The 20,839-nt window shown below is 47.3% G+C and overlaps 1 protein-coding gene across 10 annotated transcripts; it reads right to left on the reverse strand.

Moving 5' to 3' along the window:
* Positions 1-416: 416 nt before the first annotated feature.
* On the reverse strand, positions 417-19,713 carry mapk10 (mitogen-activated protein kinase 10). Of its 10 annotated transcripts, none has more exons than XM_029169668.3 (14): positions 19,404-19,713; positions 12,842-12,913; positions 12,140-12,309; positions 10,453-10,582; positions 10,142-10,200; positions 9,682-9,820; positions 9,326-9,491; positions 8,773-8,844; positions 7,223-7,405; positions 6,665-6,789; positions 5,937-5,963; positions 5,061-5,124; positions 4,893-4,970; positions 417-3,303 (listed from the first exon to the last, which is right to left on the reverse strand). In XM_029169668.3, exons 1-14 carry the CDS (start codon positions 19,404-19,406, stop codon positions 3,161-3,163), a joined length of 1,431 nt encoding a protein of 476 aa, XP_029025501.1. In that variant the 5' UTR covers positions 19,407-19,713; the 3' UTR covers positions 417-3,160. The 10 variants fall into 10 exon arrangements, with proteins under 10 accessions (XP_029025501.1, XP_055369213.1, XP_029025508.1 ...); XM_055513238.1 differs by having other exon boundaries at positions 12,825-12,913; XM_029169675.3 differs by having other exon boundaries at positions 12,816-12,913; positions 19,404-19,712.
* Between the last annotated feature and the right edge of the window lie 1,126 nt (positions 19,714-20,839).

Genomic DNA, 20,839 nt, shown 5'->3' on the forward strand with positions numbered 1-20,839 from the left:
TATGATGATATACTGATATAAAAGATAGTCAACATGTTTTCTTTTTTGTGCCTGAGGCCTTTTAAATCACTGACAGTTTTTGGATTGTGTGTCCAGCGTCAATAGCAATCTCTGTAACTGGATTAGGGTCTTTATATGGATAAAAACAAGCAGACGGATCAATACGTTTGCGGATATGATAGAAATGACAAGTGTTGAATAATTTCAGTTAAAGAAAAAGCTGCAACATTGTCTAAGATCAAAGGTTTTGTTTATTTTCAACCACATACATATACTATTTTTACATACACAGTTCCTTTAAAATGTTGTGTTTACAGTAACAGCTTTCAGTGATTTTTTTCTTCTTTTGCATTTGTTTTGACTTTATTTGAAACGCTATAGCCTGAAGCTTGGAGATCAGCGTGAAACAGATACGATTTCTTTTTTTTTTTTCTCCAACCTGACAATGTCAAAAGAATGATTCATCAAAACAGCACGGAGTAAAAGAAACAGGAGAAAAGGAATCGTAAAAGAATTGAAGGACAACATCACCTGATTCAGATGGTTTCATTGTTGTAGAGATCCACATTTCAATCCACATTTAAGACTCGAAATATATTAGCATTGCCTGACCCTTGCAGTAGCTTGCCTCCCTGTCTGAGTGCAATAAATGTTCTTTATTGCATTGTTGGAGTTTTCTTATTTACAATAGGATTCAAGAGGAATAGGTGAAAATCAATAAGCTGGGGATCACACATACTGAGTCCAAAGATTTGTTTTGTTTAAGTACAAGATGCAACAACTTTCATATTGGAGCCAAATTGTGATCAACATTCATAACAGCAGTCCCACGAAAGAACATGACACTGCATGAAAAGAAAACCTCAAGACATGTGCAGTATGGTAAAGTAATGAGCCCAGATTCCAGATCAAATATTCCAGTTTCATTTCAGTGCTGGTTAATTTGAAATCACACACACACTCACTCACTCACACACACACACACATACACAGATGAACAGAGCAGCAACTACTGTATGTGCGTAGCCAGAATTTCTACATTCAGTGTTGACAACCCAGCTTCTCCTGTTCTGTTAGAACCATCTGCACTTCAGGTGCGTTCATCAGAACCGAAAGTACCTTTGTATTACAACAGAATTATTGGCATGTCTTATAAAAAAGATCCAAAGATTCACATTCAGAAAAAGAAAGACCAAGGACGCATTTCAGTTGTTTGTACTCTAATAGTGACCAGAATGAGTAAAGGTACCAACAGAACAGTGTTGAATTGGGATGGTTAAAAATGCCCCATAGAAAAATTGCAAGGAGAGTATTTATGTGACAGGAGCCGATTCAAACATTTGACCCCTACGAGAAATTCATCAGAACATTTTTAAACACAAAGAATTTCAAAGTTGCACCCTGTTTTTCAGAAGATTGCCCTGGCCAGACCCTGAACACAACGCCATGCTAGCCGTAGCTTGTCCTGGAGACGCCGCCCTCAGTTACCCTCGTAGCGTGTGTGTGTGTGTGTGTGTGTGTGTGTGTGTGTGTGTGTGTGTGTGTGTGTGTGTGTGTGTGTGTGTGTGTGTGTGGTTGAGTGTACACAAGCCACAGGCAATGCGAGCATTAACAAAGTAGCTATAGCCTGAGATTACAGTGATAGAGTTGACGCAAAGGATGCAACAACCTCCCAACACAAGTCATGGCTTCCATGCTAACAGCATCCTGCTAACAGCATCACAGTGAAAGGGCTGTGAATCAACAGCTTCTTAATGTTGTGAATAGGTTTCAATGTGTGAGGCCGAAATGTGAAACCGACATCAGCAGGTTTATCCTACAGTACGATGAAAGCTGCTACTCAGCCAAAAGGAGTCCTTTCCTCTGCTTCCACCCAGATGTTGGTGACTTTGGGACGTTTAAGGCAGAAAAAGAAGCAGTAAAAGAACAAGTAACGAAAGAATTAGAATAATATTGACTCCTGCACCTGCAATGTTTCATTCCAAAAGGCACTTGCCATACTCAGGGCCGACCTGTCAAAATAAATATGTCAATAAATACATCTTCCAGCTAAGAAATAAATAGCCACTAGCCAGTTCCTGTCAGGAGGTGAGATGGTGCAGGTGTGTGTGGTACGGTACATAGCTACGAGGTTAACACATGCCTTTAAGCTAACAATCAGACTCATCTCCTGGTTGGGAAACCGGCCGACATCGGTCGGGCCGTGAAGGGACACTACGCACGCATGGGCCTCTTTAAAAGGCAACTCTGTGCAGCACGGGGCCCAAATCTGCCCTCGACTTGCCTGTGGTTCGTGTACACGCACACGCGCCCTCCCGTCCTATTCTGCGACTACACCCCCCACGTCCGGAGTCGAGTTAGTTTACATAATATATACAAAAGCCTCGGTACGGACTCATTTTAGCATATAGTGAGATTAGCATCGTTTTTAATCTAATCATGCAGGACTACAGCAATAGGCAGGGGCAACTGAGGTGGAAGGCGGTGATGTGGCAAGGTGAGCTGGTCCCAAAACAAGCCCCGGTGTACTGGCCGTCAGTCCCACTCCGCCAACCCTTCAGCTGTACAGAATTACACTATTTACAAGCCCTGCAGGGACGCACGGCCCCGCAGGGCAACCACAGGACACACACAAATCAGGCAACCCGACAGCGGGGAATGTGTGAAGCGGGGATGATGTCCGAGACAAAGCCGAGAGGTCAAAACGCGAAAGTGTCGGTACGTGGACGATGGAGAATAACGTGTACGGTAGCGATGCACAGAGCCGCAGCCCACCTTGCCACAATGATGGGAGCACGGGTGCTTTGGTGGGGGAACTGGGAGACCGGCAGCCAGCTAATATGCACGTTTACAGGAGATGCAAGTCTAAGCAGTTGGTCACTTTGTTTGGATGCCATATACAAGATATTCAGGGTAATATAAGCAAAGCAACTAGAAGATCATTAACATACATCTCAGCTCACTGCTGTTTTTTTGAATGACAATGCACAGGCTTTAGATTTCATCATCTCAGATTCTTTGTTTCCATATCTCATGTTTCTGGATTTAACATATATTAATTTTTGTTATTTTTTTTTTACGCGTGTGTGTTTTCTGTTGGTCGTTTCGTTTGGGTTCTTCACCTTCGGAAGAACATGGGGTTGCGCAGGCAGGCGGCTAGTCACCTGCAACACCCCAGGGGTCCTGCAGAGGTCTCCAGGCTGCTGTCAGTGTCTGAGGCCAGGGTCTGATCAGTGGACATGGAGGAGATGTCGTTGATAGAGGAGGACGGAGGGAGGCTCTCGCTGCTGTTCACGGCTGCACCTGTGCTAAGGGAATCAACAGCAGCAGGGGGTTACAACGTAAAAGACTCCCCGAGCACACCTGGGGCAAAGATTTGGTTAGAATATATTGTTTTTTTTCTTTTTTTCAAATCAAAAGACATCAACAACAGTAACAGCTGAGGGACACCACAATCACAGCATGTCTGCAATGAAACAGAGGTAATTAAGGTTTGGGTCCGTTGGGTTCCACAGGAGAGACAAAAACAAAACCTGCTGTGATGTAGTGTCATTAAACAGAGCTTGTTGTATCATGTTACAGCTTCTGTCTTTATACAAGCATCACCCTCTTTATTGTGATTTTATACCACCCAAGTCTCTACTATAGAGACAGGCAGGTTATAGTCTTGTTTCATTTGCTTAGTTGTTCTGAAAAACAATGCAATTTCCTCCTATTGATTTTATTATGTAGTCAAAAGGTGAAAGCAGCCAGGAGCAAGTTTTTGAGATTTCATTAAAGAAGAGTTAATTTAGTCCACAAGCCAGACGAGGTTGCTAATCTCCATTTTAGAAGAATAGAGGATGGGAGGGTGCCAAGGTAACACACACACTCAGCCCCTGGGGGGTGAGTTCCGCTCTGTGGGATGACTTCATAAACATCTGTTACTAAACGTTAAATATGATATAAATTATAAGTTCTTACAATTGGCCTGTTTCAGTCATAATGCAGTGTGTTAAGTCTCTCACAGGCCTAACCGTCGGTCCTGATTGTGTCTGTGTGCTCTCAGCGTTCCTGTGGCCCTGCTGCAGTAAGACACTGCCGTCTGCAGCTCCTGCACTGCACTGCGTCTGCTACACGCAGCATCAGCATCACGTTACGCCATGCGCTTAATTACGGGAAGCGACAGGGGGAACGACCGACGTGGTGGATTTGCAGGACTCAGAGCAACAGCTGGAGTTACATCCAGCTGCTTTATTGATGGAGATGCCAAGAAGACAAAGGGCCTGGGAAGGTGTGTGTTTTTACTACAATAAGAGGAACAACCTCAATCATCATCACTTGCATGTGACAGCTACATAGTGTAACTCTCCTGGTTGTTTTTCTGCAGAAGCATCTGTTGAGTAATGTTCAAAATGAACCTGTAGCTTGTTTTTGCAGTAGAGCGAGAACGTTGCTTTGAGCCCAGCAGCTTCTTTTCCGTCTCTAATGTGGTCTGGGCCGTACGCATGCCTCCATACTGCCTCACAGGGGCAAACTATGGGAACAGCACTTTGTATGGAGGTTCTCTGCAGAACATCATGCTATAAAATGTCTGCTGACATGTTTGGGACCCCAAAGAACCCAAGCCTTAAATCATGATATGTTCAAACAGCTATACATTGACAGTTTTAAAGGTTCACACATCATCTGCTATTAAACAAACAATCATATAATAATATTCAGTAATAATAAGGTCAGCAACTTAACAAATACACATAAAACAACATACTGTAACACCATTTAAGTTGAGATGCAAGAGACAAAGACACGTGATCAACAGAACAATGGGTTTCTCTATTTACAAGGGGTAAGTCCAGTAAGGTTATATTAAATTCACTTACAGAGCGATTAGGGTTATGCACTTAGAGTACCTGAAGGTGAAGGCTGTCCCTTCACAACGCCATTCTTCGTTCTCTCCTCAAAGTTCATCACCTCTTTGTAAATTAGTTCTGCCAAGGAACAAAAGGTAAGAGACAAGAAAATACGGTGAGGCTTGATTAAAGGGTAGAAACGGGAGAGTGTGAGGGTCCGGCTCTCACCTTTCCACTCATCAATGGAGTGTTCTCTTTCATCCAGCTGCTTGTCGTAGATCTGAGGTGGAGGCTGAGGATGAGAAAGCAATACTATTTTAGTGGCGGCGCATCACATCAAATTTCATGCCATCCAAAACATTCATACTTTATCTGCAGGTGTAAGATTCAAACTAAACATTCTCGGGCTCATTCTAATGATGCCGCTGTTGTTGTTGAAATATCTGAGCATGGAACAATCTTTGAGCATGAAAAGCACATCTATCGTTACGTAACTCAACATATAAACATGCTGGAGCACAAAGTAAGCGCGTGTGGGTTATGGCGAAAGGATAATATGCATATAAATAAAGGAAAACAAGCACAGGGTAGTAAATATTCAGAGACATGAGATGGGAAGTGTCAGGAGGGCTGTCCAGCTAAAGTGACTACGGCCTCCTCCCTTCAGGTTTGTCATTTCATCTACAGGGACACAAATTCGCTGTCTGGCATCCAGTCAACCTTCTTATCACTCATTGGTAGTGATTCAGACTGACATCATAATCCTCCCCTGGACCACCTTTAAAACTCTGTGATGACACTAGAGGGACTATTACAGGTCAGCACTGGTCAGCGAGAGCGGAACAGAAGGGAAGCGTTTACCTCAAATCAGTGTATTAATTAAATGTTGTCGAGTGTAAAAATCGTCTCGGGGATAATCTGTGTCTCAGACACATGCGTACCACAGGTGAAGCCTCTTGATGCCGGTAACAAGGTGATGAGCTGATGCCCTGCTCTCTGTGATGCACAATGCTGTGTCTACCATGGCGCTATCGTTTAAGTGTGTCTCTGCAAACTGAGGACCAATAGAGTAATCTTCTTAGATGTGGGGCGGTTGTTATTTACCATGGATATTTGGATGAGATCTCTGGCCTTCATCAGCATGAGATGACATTAGAGAAGGGAAAACAGCAGAAAACGTGTTGAAATGCCATTCAGAGCCATAAGAAAAACACACCACATCAACTAACAACAACATCATCATCAAACCATCACTGATAGCAACAAGTTATTCATGGCTACAATCATAGCATCGGGTGCATGTACGGTGTGACTGCTAACCGGCGGGACAGGGTTTATCAGCTGGTCATGCTCTCGTTAGTGCACTGCTGCAAGTGGAAGCGGAATCATCGAGCTGCAGATGGCTTTTTCCCAATCTCACTGTCACCTCATACTAATGAGGCGCTGATGAAGAATTAGGTTTCAGAAACACCACCACTCTGGTTGTTTTCATATCTTAGCAGCAAGATTTAGACTGAATCTGAAATATTCCAGAAATTATATAAAATCAATAAATAAAATGAGAAAAATGAAAATGAGATGTGAAAGGAAAATTTTAAAGCACGTGTAAATGCATTAATCCAATAATTCTTATTACTCTTGGAGCATTTATCAGTTAAAAACTCATATGTGGACGTCGTCAAATGAATAAACGGAGGGGAGTCATCATCATTATTTCTGGTAAGTCTGCAAACATGGAGAGTCTTTAAACAGTGCTGACCAATGGAAGACGGCAGGAGAGGATTGAGCTCAGGCAAATGATCGATACGCAGCTCTGCCAAAGTCCTACTCACCGCCTCCACCTCAGCTGGATCGTACCACACGTTGATGTAGGGGTGCTGCAAGGCCTCATCCACCGATATCCGCTTGGCGGGGTCGATGATCAGCATCTTAGACAGCAGGTCTCTGGCCTGGCTCGCTGAGAGAGAGAGCAAAGGAAGGCGAGTGGCGGATATTAAAGAGAGGAATGAACAGGGAAGCATCAGTTTTATTGACAAAGACAGAATCTGGGAGAAAGGTTCTGCTCCGTGGTCTTTAAGCATCTGGGTCGTCACATAAAAGCGCCATCTGCATCGTCTGAAGCTCATGCGGTCTCTCCACCCTCAGGCCGCCTTGGGCTGATCTGAAATCGAGAACCCTTTGACCACGAGCATCCGTCTCCTACGGGCGCTGACCTTCGCTATAAATAGCGGCGCGGCGCGGAGAAGAAGAAGCTGAAGCGAGATCGGATGAGCCCGGCACGAGGCTGCAGTTCCCTCAGCCCCAACATGTCAATAAGGAGAGGATGGTGAATCTGTAAAAGGACTCCTCCGGCCTGTGAATCAGCCGTCAGTACTTTAAAAACGTCCTACCTTTGAGTTTGTTGTGCTCGGAGTCAGCGGGAAACAGGCAGTCGGGGAAGAGCTTGGGGAAGGTGAGGCCCGCGTACTTTGGCCGGTTCTCCACGTAGTTCCGCACCGTGGGCTGCAGCTTCTTCATGAATTCGGGCGAGGGCGTCCCCAGCTGCTCGATCACCTTGTTCCACTGGTCGATGTCTGGCGTGTTGGGTCGGGATTAAGGGAAACGCGCAGGTGTGTCAGCGTGGGCCTCCGCTCCCTGCTGACAGTGGATGTTTCCTCTCTCACCCCTCCTCTCTAATGCCCCCCCCCCCCCCCCCTTTCCCACAGTTCTCACACCGCCGCTTCTTTCTTGTCTCCTCTGCCCATTGGCTGCGATCCACCCGCCGCTCACTGAGCCATTCTCCTCCTTTCCACTGAGACTCTCACCCGCGGCTCTTTAGCCGCCCAAGGTGTTTTTCCTAAGCGCGTCCGTGCCAAAAAAAAAAACAAACTAAACGCGCAGCCCCTCCCCCACTGCAATGCGTTTCTGCGCTTCGTGTCTCGGGGCATCGTGCATCGTGGGTTTTGCGAAGGGGAGAACAGAAGGATACGGTCAGTCCCGGGGAACAGCACCGTCCCTCTTATCACTTCTCCAAAGATGCAGCCGACTGACCACATGTCCACTGGGGGTCACACATACACACGCATGCACGCCCGCACAAGCACATTCAAACGTGTGTCATCTACAATAGCTTGTCTCTCGACTCCCTGCTGCAGCACACGCCCACCGTGGCCCAGGTAGACGGCCAGCTGCGCTTTATCATTATTCAGCAGACACCCACAAGTGCAGATAACGTTAACCGGGTCAATACCACAGGTTGAAAAGTCTATGAAGCAAATTAAGATTAGCAGCAGCCTGAGCACCAATCCAGAACTCGTCTCTAAGCGGGAGATTAAGCAGCGCCTCTACAGCGAGGAAGGATGGACTGTGATAAAGACTGCAGGTCATTGCACCAGCAGAGACACAGGACACAGAGAGAGAACGTTAATCTCGGGGGGTGTTCAGTGACATCGCAGCATTTGACATCAAATACTAGGGAGGAGTTTCACTACTTAATTTGTGCCTTCATAACTTTAAATGATACAAATAAAACAAAACCTAACAATTTATTGTGTTGATTTATCTCTTCTTCTAAAACTGAATGATGCACATTGTATCAAATGGAAAGATGTACTTGATCCAAGATCATGTGCACTAACCTGGAGGTTCTCCCTGCAGAGGTAAGTCCATCAGGGGATGCAATTAGAGAACAGCCCCCTCAGCAACATGAGAACACAGTTTACCACTCAAACATGATGTTACTGTATTAAAAGGTTAAAAAGGTCAGGCAGATCAAAGCGTGGTTTAGTTTAAGTAGCACACAGAGAACATGAGGACAGGTGCAAGTAAGTCAAGTCGGACCAGAACGGGTATTAAATGATTAAGTTATTAAAACGTCTGCACCTCTACCTGTTATTTCATAAATGCCCCAACAAGGAACCCGTCACCACCAGATCACACGTCTGCGTGTTTACAAGGATACAGTCCCGGCCGGGGAAGAGGATTTTGTGGCGCACCATTTCCCCCATAATGCACCCGACCGACCATATATCCACTGCGCAGCAGGAAGCGAGGGGCGGGACCAAGAGGGAGGCGACAGCGGAAGGAGAGAAGCAAAGGTTAGCGTGAGCCACGTCTGGGGGAGGCAACAATGATTAGTGGCCAGCTGTTACTCGGCGTGAGGCGAGTAATTAGTGAGAGGAGAGTTAGAAGCGAAGAAGAGCAGAAGATGAGAAAGGAAGCATAGGAGGAGGGCGGCTAATGACTCACAGCCCAGTGAGCTCCTCGGAGGGTCTGGGGGCTTTTAATCAGTGACTCATTCCTCCAACACTTCAGTTCACTTTAAGTTAAATCGCCGCTCAAACGCTTTCGTTTTACATAATATGAATTTTCACTCCCCCGGAAGCGAGTGGCACCGAACGCGGCTTGACTGCAGCCGTTTTTGTCATTTCGTTAACTCAAGGACAAAATGCTACTTCGATACCGGCCGAGCGTAACTGAGTGTGACCGTGTTAAACGCGGGGGCTCATCCTCACCATTCTCCTTGTATCCCATGCCCAGGATGACCTCCGGTGCTCTGTAGTATCTAGTCACCACATACGGGGTCATCATGAAGCTCGTGCCCGCGGTCCGGGCCAGGCCGAAGTCCAGGATCTTCAGGGTGCAGTCGGACTTCACCACTATATTGCTTGGTTTGAGGTCCTGAAGGCCGAGAGGAAAGGGCTGAAATCTAAATACCGCTCATAATCATATTTGTGCTGATCTGGATGGCAGAGATTAATCAGACACGGTGGGATGTGCGGCCTAACGAGCTTCACTGGTGGATTTAACGCCTCGTTATGTGATGCTACGTAATGCTACATCGTATCTGCACAGATGAAAAGCCTCCCACCCTGTGAATGATGCCGGCCGAGTGCAGGTGCTTGATCCCACACAGCATCTGGTAGAGCAGGTAGGACATCCTCTCGTGGTCCAGCTCCATCTGAATCACCTGGCACAAGTTGGCGTCCATCAGCTCCATCACTAGGTACCTGGGAAACGGTCAGAGAGCAACGACACCTTGAAAATAACACAACAAGCATCCGCGGATCCTGCTGTGGCTCCGTTACGTAAAGATTATTCTAAAAGTGAACGCACTCTCATTCATCATTCAGTATGAGAACAGAATACGACCAGTAGCCTCAGATTACATCCACACTACTTTCACTGACTACACTCCACCACTGTTCAGTTCTCACAGCTGGAGGTGGATAGTGAAACCCTGGAAATGAAATTATCATATAGCATCTTTCTCTGTCTGACGCACGGGATACATGACTGGTTTTTGCTTAAAGGAGGGACAGGATACTCACACGTCCTGGAATTCTTCTAACGATTTCTGTGGTGTGAAGACATTTAATAAACTGATAATCTGAAAAGGAGAAATGCACAGACAGGATCAATATAGAGCGAATGAATACGCACAGTTATAGCTAGACACTCAAAGTGTGGAAATAAGGCGAGTGCCTGAGAGACAGAGAAACCCTGAGACCTGAGGCGGAACAGAGCAACGGGGGAGGAGGAAGAGAGAAGAAGGAGGCTGCGGCTCACGAGACTGAGCTCGTGTCGCTTCGCTCCGTTTCCGGAGGCGTGGGACCCGTTCGGCCTCCGCTGAGTCACTTACATTTTTGTGATTGACACATTTCATGAGCACCAGCTCCCGGTACGCCCTCTTGGCGTGGGTCTGGTTCTGGAAGGGCCGGCTCAGCTTCTTGATGGCCACGTTTCTGTCCAGGACGGCGTCATAGCCCGCACTGCGGAGGGGAGAGCACACAGAACACAACCGCTCTCATATTTATAGCCGGCTGAGTCACTGCGTGTTGCTGCGCGGCACCCAGTCAATCCACGGTGAATGGCCACACAAACAACCAAAAAAATCTGAGACTGCTCCGGTGCTGTTTCGGGGGCATCTGAATATGAAGCCCGCGCTGCGCGTGGGTTCGTGGACAGCGTCGCGGTTCGTCAGGTCTCCGTGGAGACCGCCGGACAGGGACGATGCGTGACCATGGAAACAACAGAGCCTTTGTAAAAGCATTGATCCAATAGGGATTTGAGGCAGTCATCACTTTTCTAGCTGAGTGAAGGATGGTGTCATGACAAGATAAACTACTTAGAGCCCTTATCCCCCGTCCCTAAGATGTTTCTGAAAGCTCTTCATGACTGGGCACAGACTGGGATGTTTGTGGGTGACAACAGTGGCAACAGTGGAACAGGTTTTCACTCATTATCATGGTCTCAAGCTTTATAGGGGGGAAAGTCTCCAGATTACATAATAAAACAGGAAGTAGATATTATTTATGCAGTTTTAGGGATATGCTTTTGGATTATTCCCTGACTTATACAGATGTTTATGTAAATGCAGATGTGTCCTTTAATTAAGGATCTTGATGCCTGTAAAGCACAGCTGGAACACAACTGCAGCACACGTGGTGGATGTTCTCGTAAACAGCTAAAGGCGACTCGTTTCATAATACATCCCATTAGTTTGCCATAATCAGTGGGATATGATATCAGTCTTTGGGGGGTTTATGCGGTTTGGTCGTGATAATGCCGTTACCATATGACACCAGATGACGGCCGTGGACAGGGCCAAGCAGCCCACAGCAGAGCATGTCCAATTCAATTTCCACCGTCTCCCTGCCATCCATCCCCACCATATCCCCTAAATGGGCACAATCCCAGCATTAGCGAGCGGCCGCCCCGGCCAAGCTCCTTTGCGAGTGCGCAATATTGCCGTGGAGCAGAAGGGCTCAGGGCGCGGGAAGCGGGACGCGGGACGCGAGCGAAGGGCAGCGTAGGACGTGGAGGGAGCGCTCTGAGCCGCTGAAGCCTCAGGATACGTAAATAACCCGTCTCAGCGCCGGTCGGCGAGGTGAGGCGAGTCTGCGGAGATGCCAGAGCGTCGCCATGGTAACGTGGCATCAGCTTGAATATAACTTATAAGAACGGGTTGGTCATGTGACGGGGAGCGCGAGACGCACTGGCAGTCGTTCCTCTGCCTTCTGACAGGGCGGGCGTGACGTGAATTACAATGAGTATGAGCTGTCGCTGCAACCCGGATTAGGGACACACTTAAGTGCCCGTCCTGTTTGGCCCGGCAGCAAACATGTCATCAGCTCGCTGCACCGAAGAGGATGGAAACAGCGTGGATGTGGACACCAGGATGGGCCGGAAAAATTTGTTTGACTGTATTTACAAATGTTAATATGCCGTTGATGTGATGGGCTGTGGTTCTGATTACAGTTAATAAGACACGGACTCTGCTCCTTCTGGGTGATTAGAACAGAAACAGTAGAAAAGTGTTCACTCACCAGACAATTCCCTGAGCTCCGGAGCCAATGGGCTTTAGATTCTGGTAACGTTTTAAGACTGTGAAGGTGGAGTCTCCCACTTCCACGCTGTAGAACTGGTTGTCCACTTTGCTTTTACTCATGTTGTAATGTTTGGCAATATATGACACATCCACTTGTTTTCCAAAACCCTGCGGAGGAAAACACAGCATAAAAACTCTGATGGTGATGATTTGTCTGATAATTGACCTGGAAAACATCTGGAAGAAAATCAACAACAGCAGGACTTTTATAAGAGAATTTTTTTAGGTTATCAAGTTATTATTGACTTATTCTTATACATTAATGTATCAATAGCGAACCAGCATTGACCTGCTGCTGTGGTTCTACATCATTACAGCAACACAACAGAGCTGAGTTCACATATTTGCAGAAATATAAACTCTGCAATAAGCACATAACGACGTTAGCAACCCTCTAAACTGAAGATTAGTCATTAATTGAACGAGGCTGTAATTACTGAGGCAGAGCAGTTAAACAAATAGTGGCACAACAAAAATATCTGTATAATTACAAAACAGCTGACGAGCCAAATGAAGCTGCGCCACTCGGAGCTGCTGAGGGGCGCGAGGGTGAAACACAATACACAATCTATACAGAGCAATGAAGGGGAAATGGAAGTGAGTGAGTACTGTACCTTTTTTACCTGTAAGGAACACACACCTGACAAAAGGCTATCTTCACATCCAGGATCGGTTGGCTGCAGTTATATAAGAAATGTCTGCTCATAAATACCTGGAAGACACGAACAGAGCAATCACAGGGTTAGAGACCAGTAGAGTTAATGCACATTCAGTATATGTGAAAAAGCCCTGGGACCCTTGCCCTCGCTCACCTACACTTTAGGACCTATAACAGAGAAAGCAGTTGGGATAATGGATGGAGAGCTACTGGCAAATTCATCATGTTTTCTCCCCACATGTCCACAGCGATGGAGTAGATGGTAAAACCCTTGGTTTTTACTCTCCCAGAATTCACTGCTGTTTTTTTTTTACTCTGTCACCTAATTAGAATCACCGGCCACTTTGCACACGCACTCGGTCCACATTGTTAAACAGACAGTTAGCTCATCTCGTCAACCTCCAGGACACTTTTACTGTTAAACCTTAAGGCTTCAAAGAGTCGGCGCCGTCAGAGGTCGCATTTGCATAAAAATAGTGGAGTCATTTTTGGCAAAGCTCTGAGGCTTTTTTTGTGAAGGAGCAGCTAATGGGTCAATTTGGTTTCAATGTAAATGTGCCAATTTTCTGGAGGAAAGAAAGAACGAGAGCGACGGGCTGCAGCTCCCGCTCCAACAATGACTCTGGCTTTGCCGGTTAATGAAGCGCCCAGTGTGCAAATGATGATGACTCTGAATAAAATGTGTGTATGTGGCGGTGATATTAAAGACAACAGGAAGGGCTTCACCGGCCTGGTGCAAGCAGTGATGCTGCAACTCTCTAATAGTGTCACAGTCCAATCTAAAGGAGGCAGGGCAGCTTTAAAAGAGGAGATATGGGACACGGGAGATTTCAGTTTTGACCTATTTAAAAGAGTCAGGGTACAAAGAGTCAGTGTGTCCACGCTTCATCACTGGATGGACCCAATTAAATAATAAGCGGGAGTAAAGATGGAGTTGAACAATGAGCGAGAGATGGACCGGGAGGTCAAAGGTCATGAGACAGGGATCCAGATGTGGTTTCTCAAACCACGGCCCGTGTGTGTGTCTGATACGACCAGCAACCCTCGTCCGCCTCAACCAGAACCACGCTGGCCACTAATCTACCCGGTCCACACCGAATGGACCCCCCGGCCACCGGGCTGAGCGAGTCCCACGCTAATCTTCAACGCGCGTGCGCTGGATATTAAAGCTCCCGCGCCCTCGGAATGTTTATCGCCCAGCTGTTTGCCCTGTGATCATTCAAATGCCACGGAGGGAATAGCGGCATCGTAACGCTGACACCTTTTGGAGAATTCACTCCCTAACATAATATTTGTGATCCCGACAACGCCATGACTCATCCGTAATAATCACGGATCACGCCGTGTCTGGAAGTCGCGCGGCGCTGCTTCTGCTCCTCGTTCAACCCTCTGACCGCGTCCTGCTGATGGTGGTCTCCAGCCGTGGCTAAGACCCCACTCAGCACTATTCCTTTGAATGCCCATATATCATTCTGACCACAACCAGTACAACGCGGTGGCAGGTGAGCGAGGGGTGAACGGGGTGAAGAACAGTGGAACTTCTTTCCGCTTGGGCTCGTTTCAGAGTGCGGCTGCACATTTCCAGCCCCTTCAAGGATTATTTGTGTGCACTCCACTTCCACAAATCACCCACAAGTGAAGTAAATACACCCGACGCGGCCGAGGATGATTATGTTGGTATCTGAGGATGTTCCGTACTCGCTCTGAAGCCATTATCCGTTAAATAGCACTTTTCACCTTGGCGCTAGCACAGACATAATGCACTTTACATGAATGTCTAGCGTCTTTATTTAACAGAAGCTGTGCTTTAGTTGTTAGAATAAACTTGCAGAGCTCCTATTTTTGAAGGTGCATTACTGCAAGATAGGACTTCAAGTCAACTAAATGCACGGACACCACAGCGAATAAAAAGTCTCAGTCTGCGTTCTGTTGCTCACTGTTGCATCAGAGTGTGGAGTAACTTCGCCACTGCAGGATGTACAGCGCACGAGGTCTGGGCTCTTTGAACTGCAGTGTAAAATTGTCCATTCGTGCTGTGTCGGGCGCCAGCAGGGACTTTATCCTCCTGCGGAAATGACTGCTAATGTCACGCGTCAACTTTGACTCGAGCGGCCTGCGATCGAGTGTCTCCATCAAGTGTCAGACGCGAGGGTTCGACTGTTGTTGCTGAGAAGCAATGTACAGAAACAAAAAGTATCCACCCCTGTTGGAAATGTACTGCACTTTAAGCATTGAAACATTTTGTGCTGATTTGCTGTAGCTTCGTTAGCCTGTGACCTTGATGCGCTCAGAGAAGTTTTTCTCCCTTCTGCTCTGCGAGGAAAGGAGGTACCTGTGTGTGCAGTACTGATGCATCTCTATCTGATGTGTTTGGTGCATGAAGTATTTTCCCGTGTATTGTGTGACTTTTGCACCTCCAAATATATTTTGAGCTGTACTTTTTCCTTTCTTCAAAGGTCTCAACTAATTTTGCATCTTTATTTAAGAAGTGCAAAGAGAATTCACAATTTCCATAACAACCACTAATAAACTCTGTGGACGTGAGTCTAAATTGACTGAAATGTTCTTATTAGCACCTATGTCCATCTAATTGCCATGGTAACGGCGATGGAGGCCTTGGAGCCATGTTGCCGTCGCTCTTTAAGTCTAGCAGATAAATAAATGAATGAGGAAAAGAAATTCAAACGTTATTAATTCAAGATAAATGGAGGTAAATATGAAGGCTATGCGTGTGACAGCTGACGAACCCCTGCGTCTGCTTTGTTAAACACGATCAGCCACAGCCTGGCGCGACTACAACAGACTCAACAGAAAGCAGAGCAGCCTATAAATCATTCACGAGTGCAGGTATGTGAGCCAACAAAGGCATCAGGAATATCAGGAGATGATGCACAGGCGAACAAACTGCAGTAGCTCCAGCATCATCCTGTTTGGGCATGTCTTCTGCCACATGTTATTATACGAGAGGATGTGAGACACTGTGTGTCTCACGTGTCATGTGGTTGAGTGCGGCCTGAAAACATTTCAAGCCAACATCGGCTAAAAAATGCCTCTGGACTAAAAAGGTCAGAATAATTTCATACTGTCGGAGGAAATGTGCACAATATTAAGCATGGCTCCATGGGAGGAATGTAAATAATAAGGCGTGGTCCCAGTAATCTGCCGTCTCCAGGTACCTCTGGTGCAGCAGTGAGGCCCAGTTATTCTCCGTGGAGCCTGGTTCTGACCCGCTCCGACCCACAGCACGGTGTTTTGCTGTCTCCTGTCGTATCTGTTACAGCTTCTCCTTATCTCAGCCTGTAAATATTACAGGAGGCTGCACACCAGTCCACATTTCCATTTAATTCTTCATGCCTCCCTCCCTCCGCCGGCGCTGATGAGCGCCTGTGTTCTCTCTTTTGTCCCTCCCTCGCTCCCACCGTTCCCCATCCCGGGCTCCCGGCCTGGCTGCGGCCGCCTCACCCCCGCCACCCCCCTCCCCCCCTCCCCCGGCGCTCCATTGTGAGCGCTCCCCTGCAGTACGCAGCCTCGCCGTTGCTGCGCGGCCCCGGCCAAAGCGCCGGCGCAGCCTCCCATTTGGGCTCAGGGGAGGGGAAGGGGGGGGGGGCACTAAAAACTGCGGGCCCGGTCGGGAAAACAAGGCAGCACGGACTCCTGGGCTCGTCTACAGGCTGCGGGAATCCGACGGGCACCCACGTCTATTGATTGGCTTCTTCAAAGCTGAAATACATGAATCCTCCCTGCTCCTGTTCTCGTCTGTCGTCTCCTCACTCGCTTGATTCACTTCGGGGAAACAGCAGACGTGTTCGTTGAAAAGCAGCTTCCACGGGACTTTCTGATGCATGGAAGCATAGGCACGGCTTTGACGCGTCCATCAACATATTCCTATGCAACGCTTAGTGATTCCTGGATGTCCTGAACACATAAAATACCTCGTAGGCTCATGTTCCCATCTGTCTAGCATCTACCACGCATGATATTATGGGATGTGGTAAAGCAACCAGCATCAAAGCCAACTTTCAGTCTCTTTGCATTGACAGAGCACAAACACTGTGACATGAGACACGTTTTGAGCCTTCTCTCTATAATCCCCCGATGACCTCGGAGTTGCAGGAGCGTCCGTCTCCTAAATCTCTCTACGGACGCTCAGTGAAGAGTTGGGCACTGAGTCCATGACAGCTCAACGTTCTGCCTTCTGACGCCCCATAAGCCAGAAAAAGCTGCGTATTTGTCGAATCAAATCCAATTATGTGAACGTGCATCTCGCTCAGCAGGCACGTTCCTCCATCTGTTTGTAGTCGGATGTTTATTCCCACCGCTTTAAAAACTTCATTTTGACTTAAAATCATACAGAAAACAGTAGCATCACATTTCAGGGGAATCTTTCTGACTCTATTAAAGAGGTTTGGACAACACAGTTTATACATTCAGTTGTTTCAGTGTTTACGATCATAAAAAATGCATTAAAGATTGAATAGAACATCCAAAGTGTGTCACTGCTTCTTCTGTAATATCTTATATGACATGTCTGGCTCATCCAAACACATCAGCAGCTTGTTTCCTTCTCTCTGTCACTCATTTCTGTCTAATTGTAGCCCACTTTTACTAAAGGTGATTCCAGCTGACTCCCCATCCTGCTATGCCTAACTTAAATCAGTGATTTGTATGTGCTGGTTGGCTACATACAGTACCACGACATATGTGACACTATACCACTGCTCCTCATTCATTATATCATTTCTTTTTGATTATAGGTATGATATAATCAAATAATACATGATGATATTTATGTCTGTCTGTATCATATGGACCTTCAGGGTAGTTTGTAACTAACTAAATTCACTTTTCTATGGTCATGTTGCTTATGATTCTAGTTTATTACCTGAATGTCCTTTTTCACCACTGTAAATTGAACTCCACTTTCACAGACTTGACTAAATGAGATAGATAGAGATGTCGCCTTTCTGACTGTGCAGTGTTAAACCAGCGTAACAGTCAGCAGGCCTCCGCTCCTAACTTGTCTGTGAATCCCACCATCATCTCAGCACACACAACTTTATTTTTATTATATAATGAAGGATTAGTGCGCTGACGTCTGCAAAATAAAACAGCATTAAACCATCAGGACTCTGGCTGCATTTCCACCGATGACACTCCACTGACTAAAACAGCTGCCTGCCTCCAAATCTATATGAGATTAGTTTATGGGTTTATCAGCTGTGTTCTTAATGCTAACGCTGCTCTCGTAGCTAAGCAGAGATCCAGCATTTGAACGTGCAGCCAGAGGGCCGACGTGCACACAGCCGGCGATGCGGAGGAGGATAAAGCACCTATTTATCTGTTGAAGAAGAGACGTCGCTGTCTTCAGCCGCCGTGGAGCGGCCGTAAAAAAGCCCCGTTTTAATCGTCGAGCGCTCTCTCTGCAGCACTTTCCCAGGCACAGAAGCCTGCTCCTGAATAATTCAGCAGCCAAGGTCACAGTGCTCGAGCCTTGCCTTCGCCGTGCTGAACAGGAGTTTGTTGTGACACAGTTAAAGCTTCGCTCCAGCAATTAGTCCAGCGCTGAGGGTCCGCACTGTACCAACGCTGACAGCTGATTTACTGCTTTGTGCATTTACAACCGACTATGCACTGAGCATTAGGTGGGTACTGGGATGGGTTAAGTATATTCCCAGTGCCTATGATAAAGCAGATTCAGAGAAATTACCTGTGCTTGCAGCTTCATCCCTCCTAATCCAACGTGTCCGACACATCCTGCAGCCCACGTAACGGAGAATAGTGGTGCTGGTTCTTATTGACAAACCCACTAGAAATGACTGATACCTTCCCCTAAACGGAGACCACACACACTCACTGCACCGACGTCAGCTGAGAAAAACACCCTAATTCACGGCCCGGCCCGTGCCAGTGTCGGAGGACAGGCTGTCCACTTTCAGCACTTCTGGTGCCTCTGAGGCTGGTCCCGGATCCCCGGTGAAGTAGTGGTGATCTGCATAATGCACAAGGTGCGCAGCTGACTTGTGAGAGGGGGGGGGGGGGTTGGAGAGAGGAGGGACAAACTCTGCATGTAGGCCTTCAGCATGAAGCCTGTGTTTTGAAGAGCGTCATTCATCCATCATCCATCCGCACCACTCCCAATGCAACATTAATATGAAGGCGTGATGCTCCTCGCATATGAGGGAGCGCTCATAGGAGAAATAAAAGCGTGGCGACATGACGGACGAGGCAAAATGTTATATAACGTGCGAGAAGCGGCTCGGGTATCGGCCTATTGTGTGATGTTATTCCCGATGTCCGTGCAGGGACGGAGTGATTAAGCCTATTGCGGGATGGAGAGAGCGGCGCCATAATGAAATCCCCGCACTCTGCCCGTTATAAAACAACATCCGCGGCGGGGCGCGCATCAACGGGGGCTTGATTTTTTTTTTTTTAATCGCTGTCCCTTTTCCCACCGAGGCACGGCTGGTGGACTTCATTAACCTTCGCGTGCGATCAATACTCATCACTCCACCCTCCGGGCGGCTGAGCGCGGGCATCGCCTTACCATTCCGTGCCAGCTGATGACGAGCCCAGTCCGGTGGCAGTCCCGTTCAAAACATCCCGACGCGAAGCGCTGCGGTGACCATGGCCGGGCATCAGATCGGAAACACCCCCGGAGGAAAAGGTGGAGGAGGCAAAAAGCAACGATGAGGAGGGAAATGAAAATAACAAAAAAAAAAGCGGTGGTGGCCGGAACCGAGGTTTGCTGATGCTGAATCACTCTCCCCCCAGCTCACCACCTTGCAACCATTGTGCTGCAAGATGCTGGCTGTACCATTGTGGACCTAACAGAGCCGAGAGAGAGAGGGAGAGAGGGAGGGAGGGGGGGAGATGGAGGGAGGGGGGTGAGGGGGGGGGGATAGGAAAATATGTTGCCATAGCAACCCAACAGGAGCACGTCTGACGTCAAAGCCCGAGCAAGGGGAGAGAGGAAGGGAGTCGATGGGAGCGGAAGGGATCACATGGAGGCTGAGCCTCTGGACGGGAGGGGTGTGTATGGGAGCATCTCTCTCCCGTCCCGCACTGGGCCGCTCACTGGCAACATACTGGCAGGGTTTGTTGCCAGTTTTGTTGTTTATCAGGTGCGTTTAGCAAATAATAAACATTAAAAAACAGTTATATCCTATTCACGGATTTATTATGAAAACCACTTGTCTACTTAAGGCTCGCTGGGAAGCTGGATCCTGTCCCAGAGGGAACGCAGCAAGGCACCTGGCCGGCACCAGGATTCAAACCCAAAGCTCCTCTAGCTCCGAGGCGACAGCGCTGTAGGAGATGTACTGTAAGAAGAATTTATGGGAGGGTTTCACATAGAGACCCGTTTGGCAGGAAACTGTCCAAATCAGCATTTTAGAAATGTACAGCAGACCGATTCGGATGCTTAGGTTGCAGAGAGAGACACTGACACTGACATCGGTTTTATCATAAGCACACATTCATTTCTTGAGGCTCCTTCACGCTTTTTAAACCTTGGCAAACTGAGGAAAAGCTTGTAAAAAAAAAAAAAAGCCATAAGATCCAGGAAAGTTTTTAATGTTCTGCAGCTGGACCCACAAGCTGAACTCACCACTCAGCAAACCACATGCCTTAAACCTACAGCACCAGGTGCCCCACTTTTCCGAGGCTGTCAGAACAGGCATTGCCACTCTTTCAAGTCTGCTCTGCAAATCGCCTCTGGGGCTCCGACCGGCAGCGATGAGGACATATTAAGGGCAGCACTGACGGAAGATTGAAAAAGTCTTAAATTCATTTCACTTTCATATTTGGTCACACTTTAATGGACCAGGCTTGTTTCCTCTACTGCCTGAGGTAATGGGAACAGATTAAACACCACTTAGTCACTGCAGGCACCACTTTAATCAGTAACTTATGCTGTAAGGTAGAAACTGAAGGTACTAAACGTGTGTGTTTATACCTATAGATACAACACTCAGTGGGAAA

This window comes from Betta splendens, chromosome 12 (assembly GCF_900634795.4).
Source record: "Betta splendens chromosome 12, fBetSpl5.4, whole genome shotgun sequence".
Classification (NCBI taxonomy): domain Eukaryota; kingdom Metazoa; phylum Chordata; class Actinopteri; order Anabantiformes; family Osphronemidae; genus Betta; species Betta splendens.

What these genes read in the sequence shown, in the direction of transcription:
- mapk10 (XM_029169667.3), bottom strand. An exon ending in TGAAGATAGCCTTTTGTCAG is followed by an intron (nt 12,310 to 12,841) that starts GTGTGTGTTCCT and finishes TTTCCTCCGCAG; the next exon opens with GGTTTTGGAAAACAAGTGGA. An exon ending in ATCCAGCTGAGGTGGAGGCG is followed by an intron (nt 5,964 to 6,664) that starts GTGAGTAGGACT and finishes ATGCTGATGAAG; the next exon opens with GCCAGAGATCTCATCCAAAT.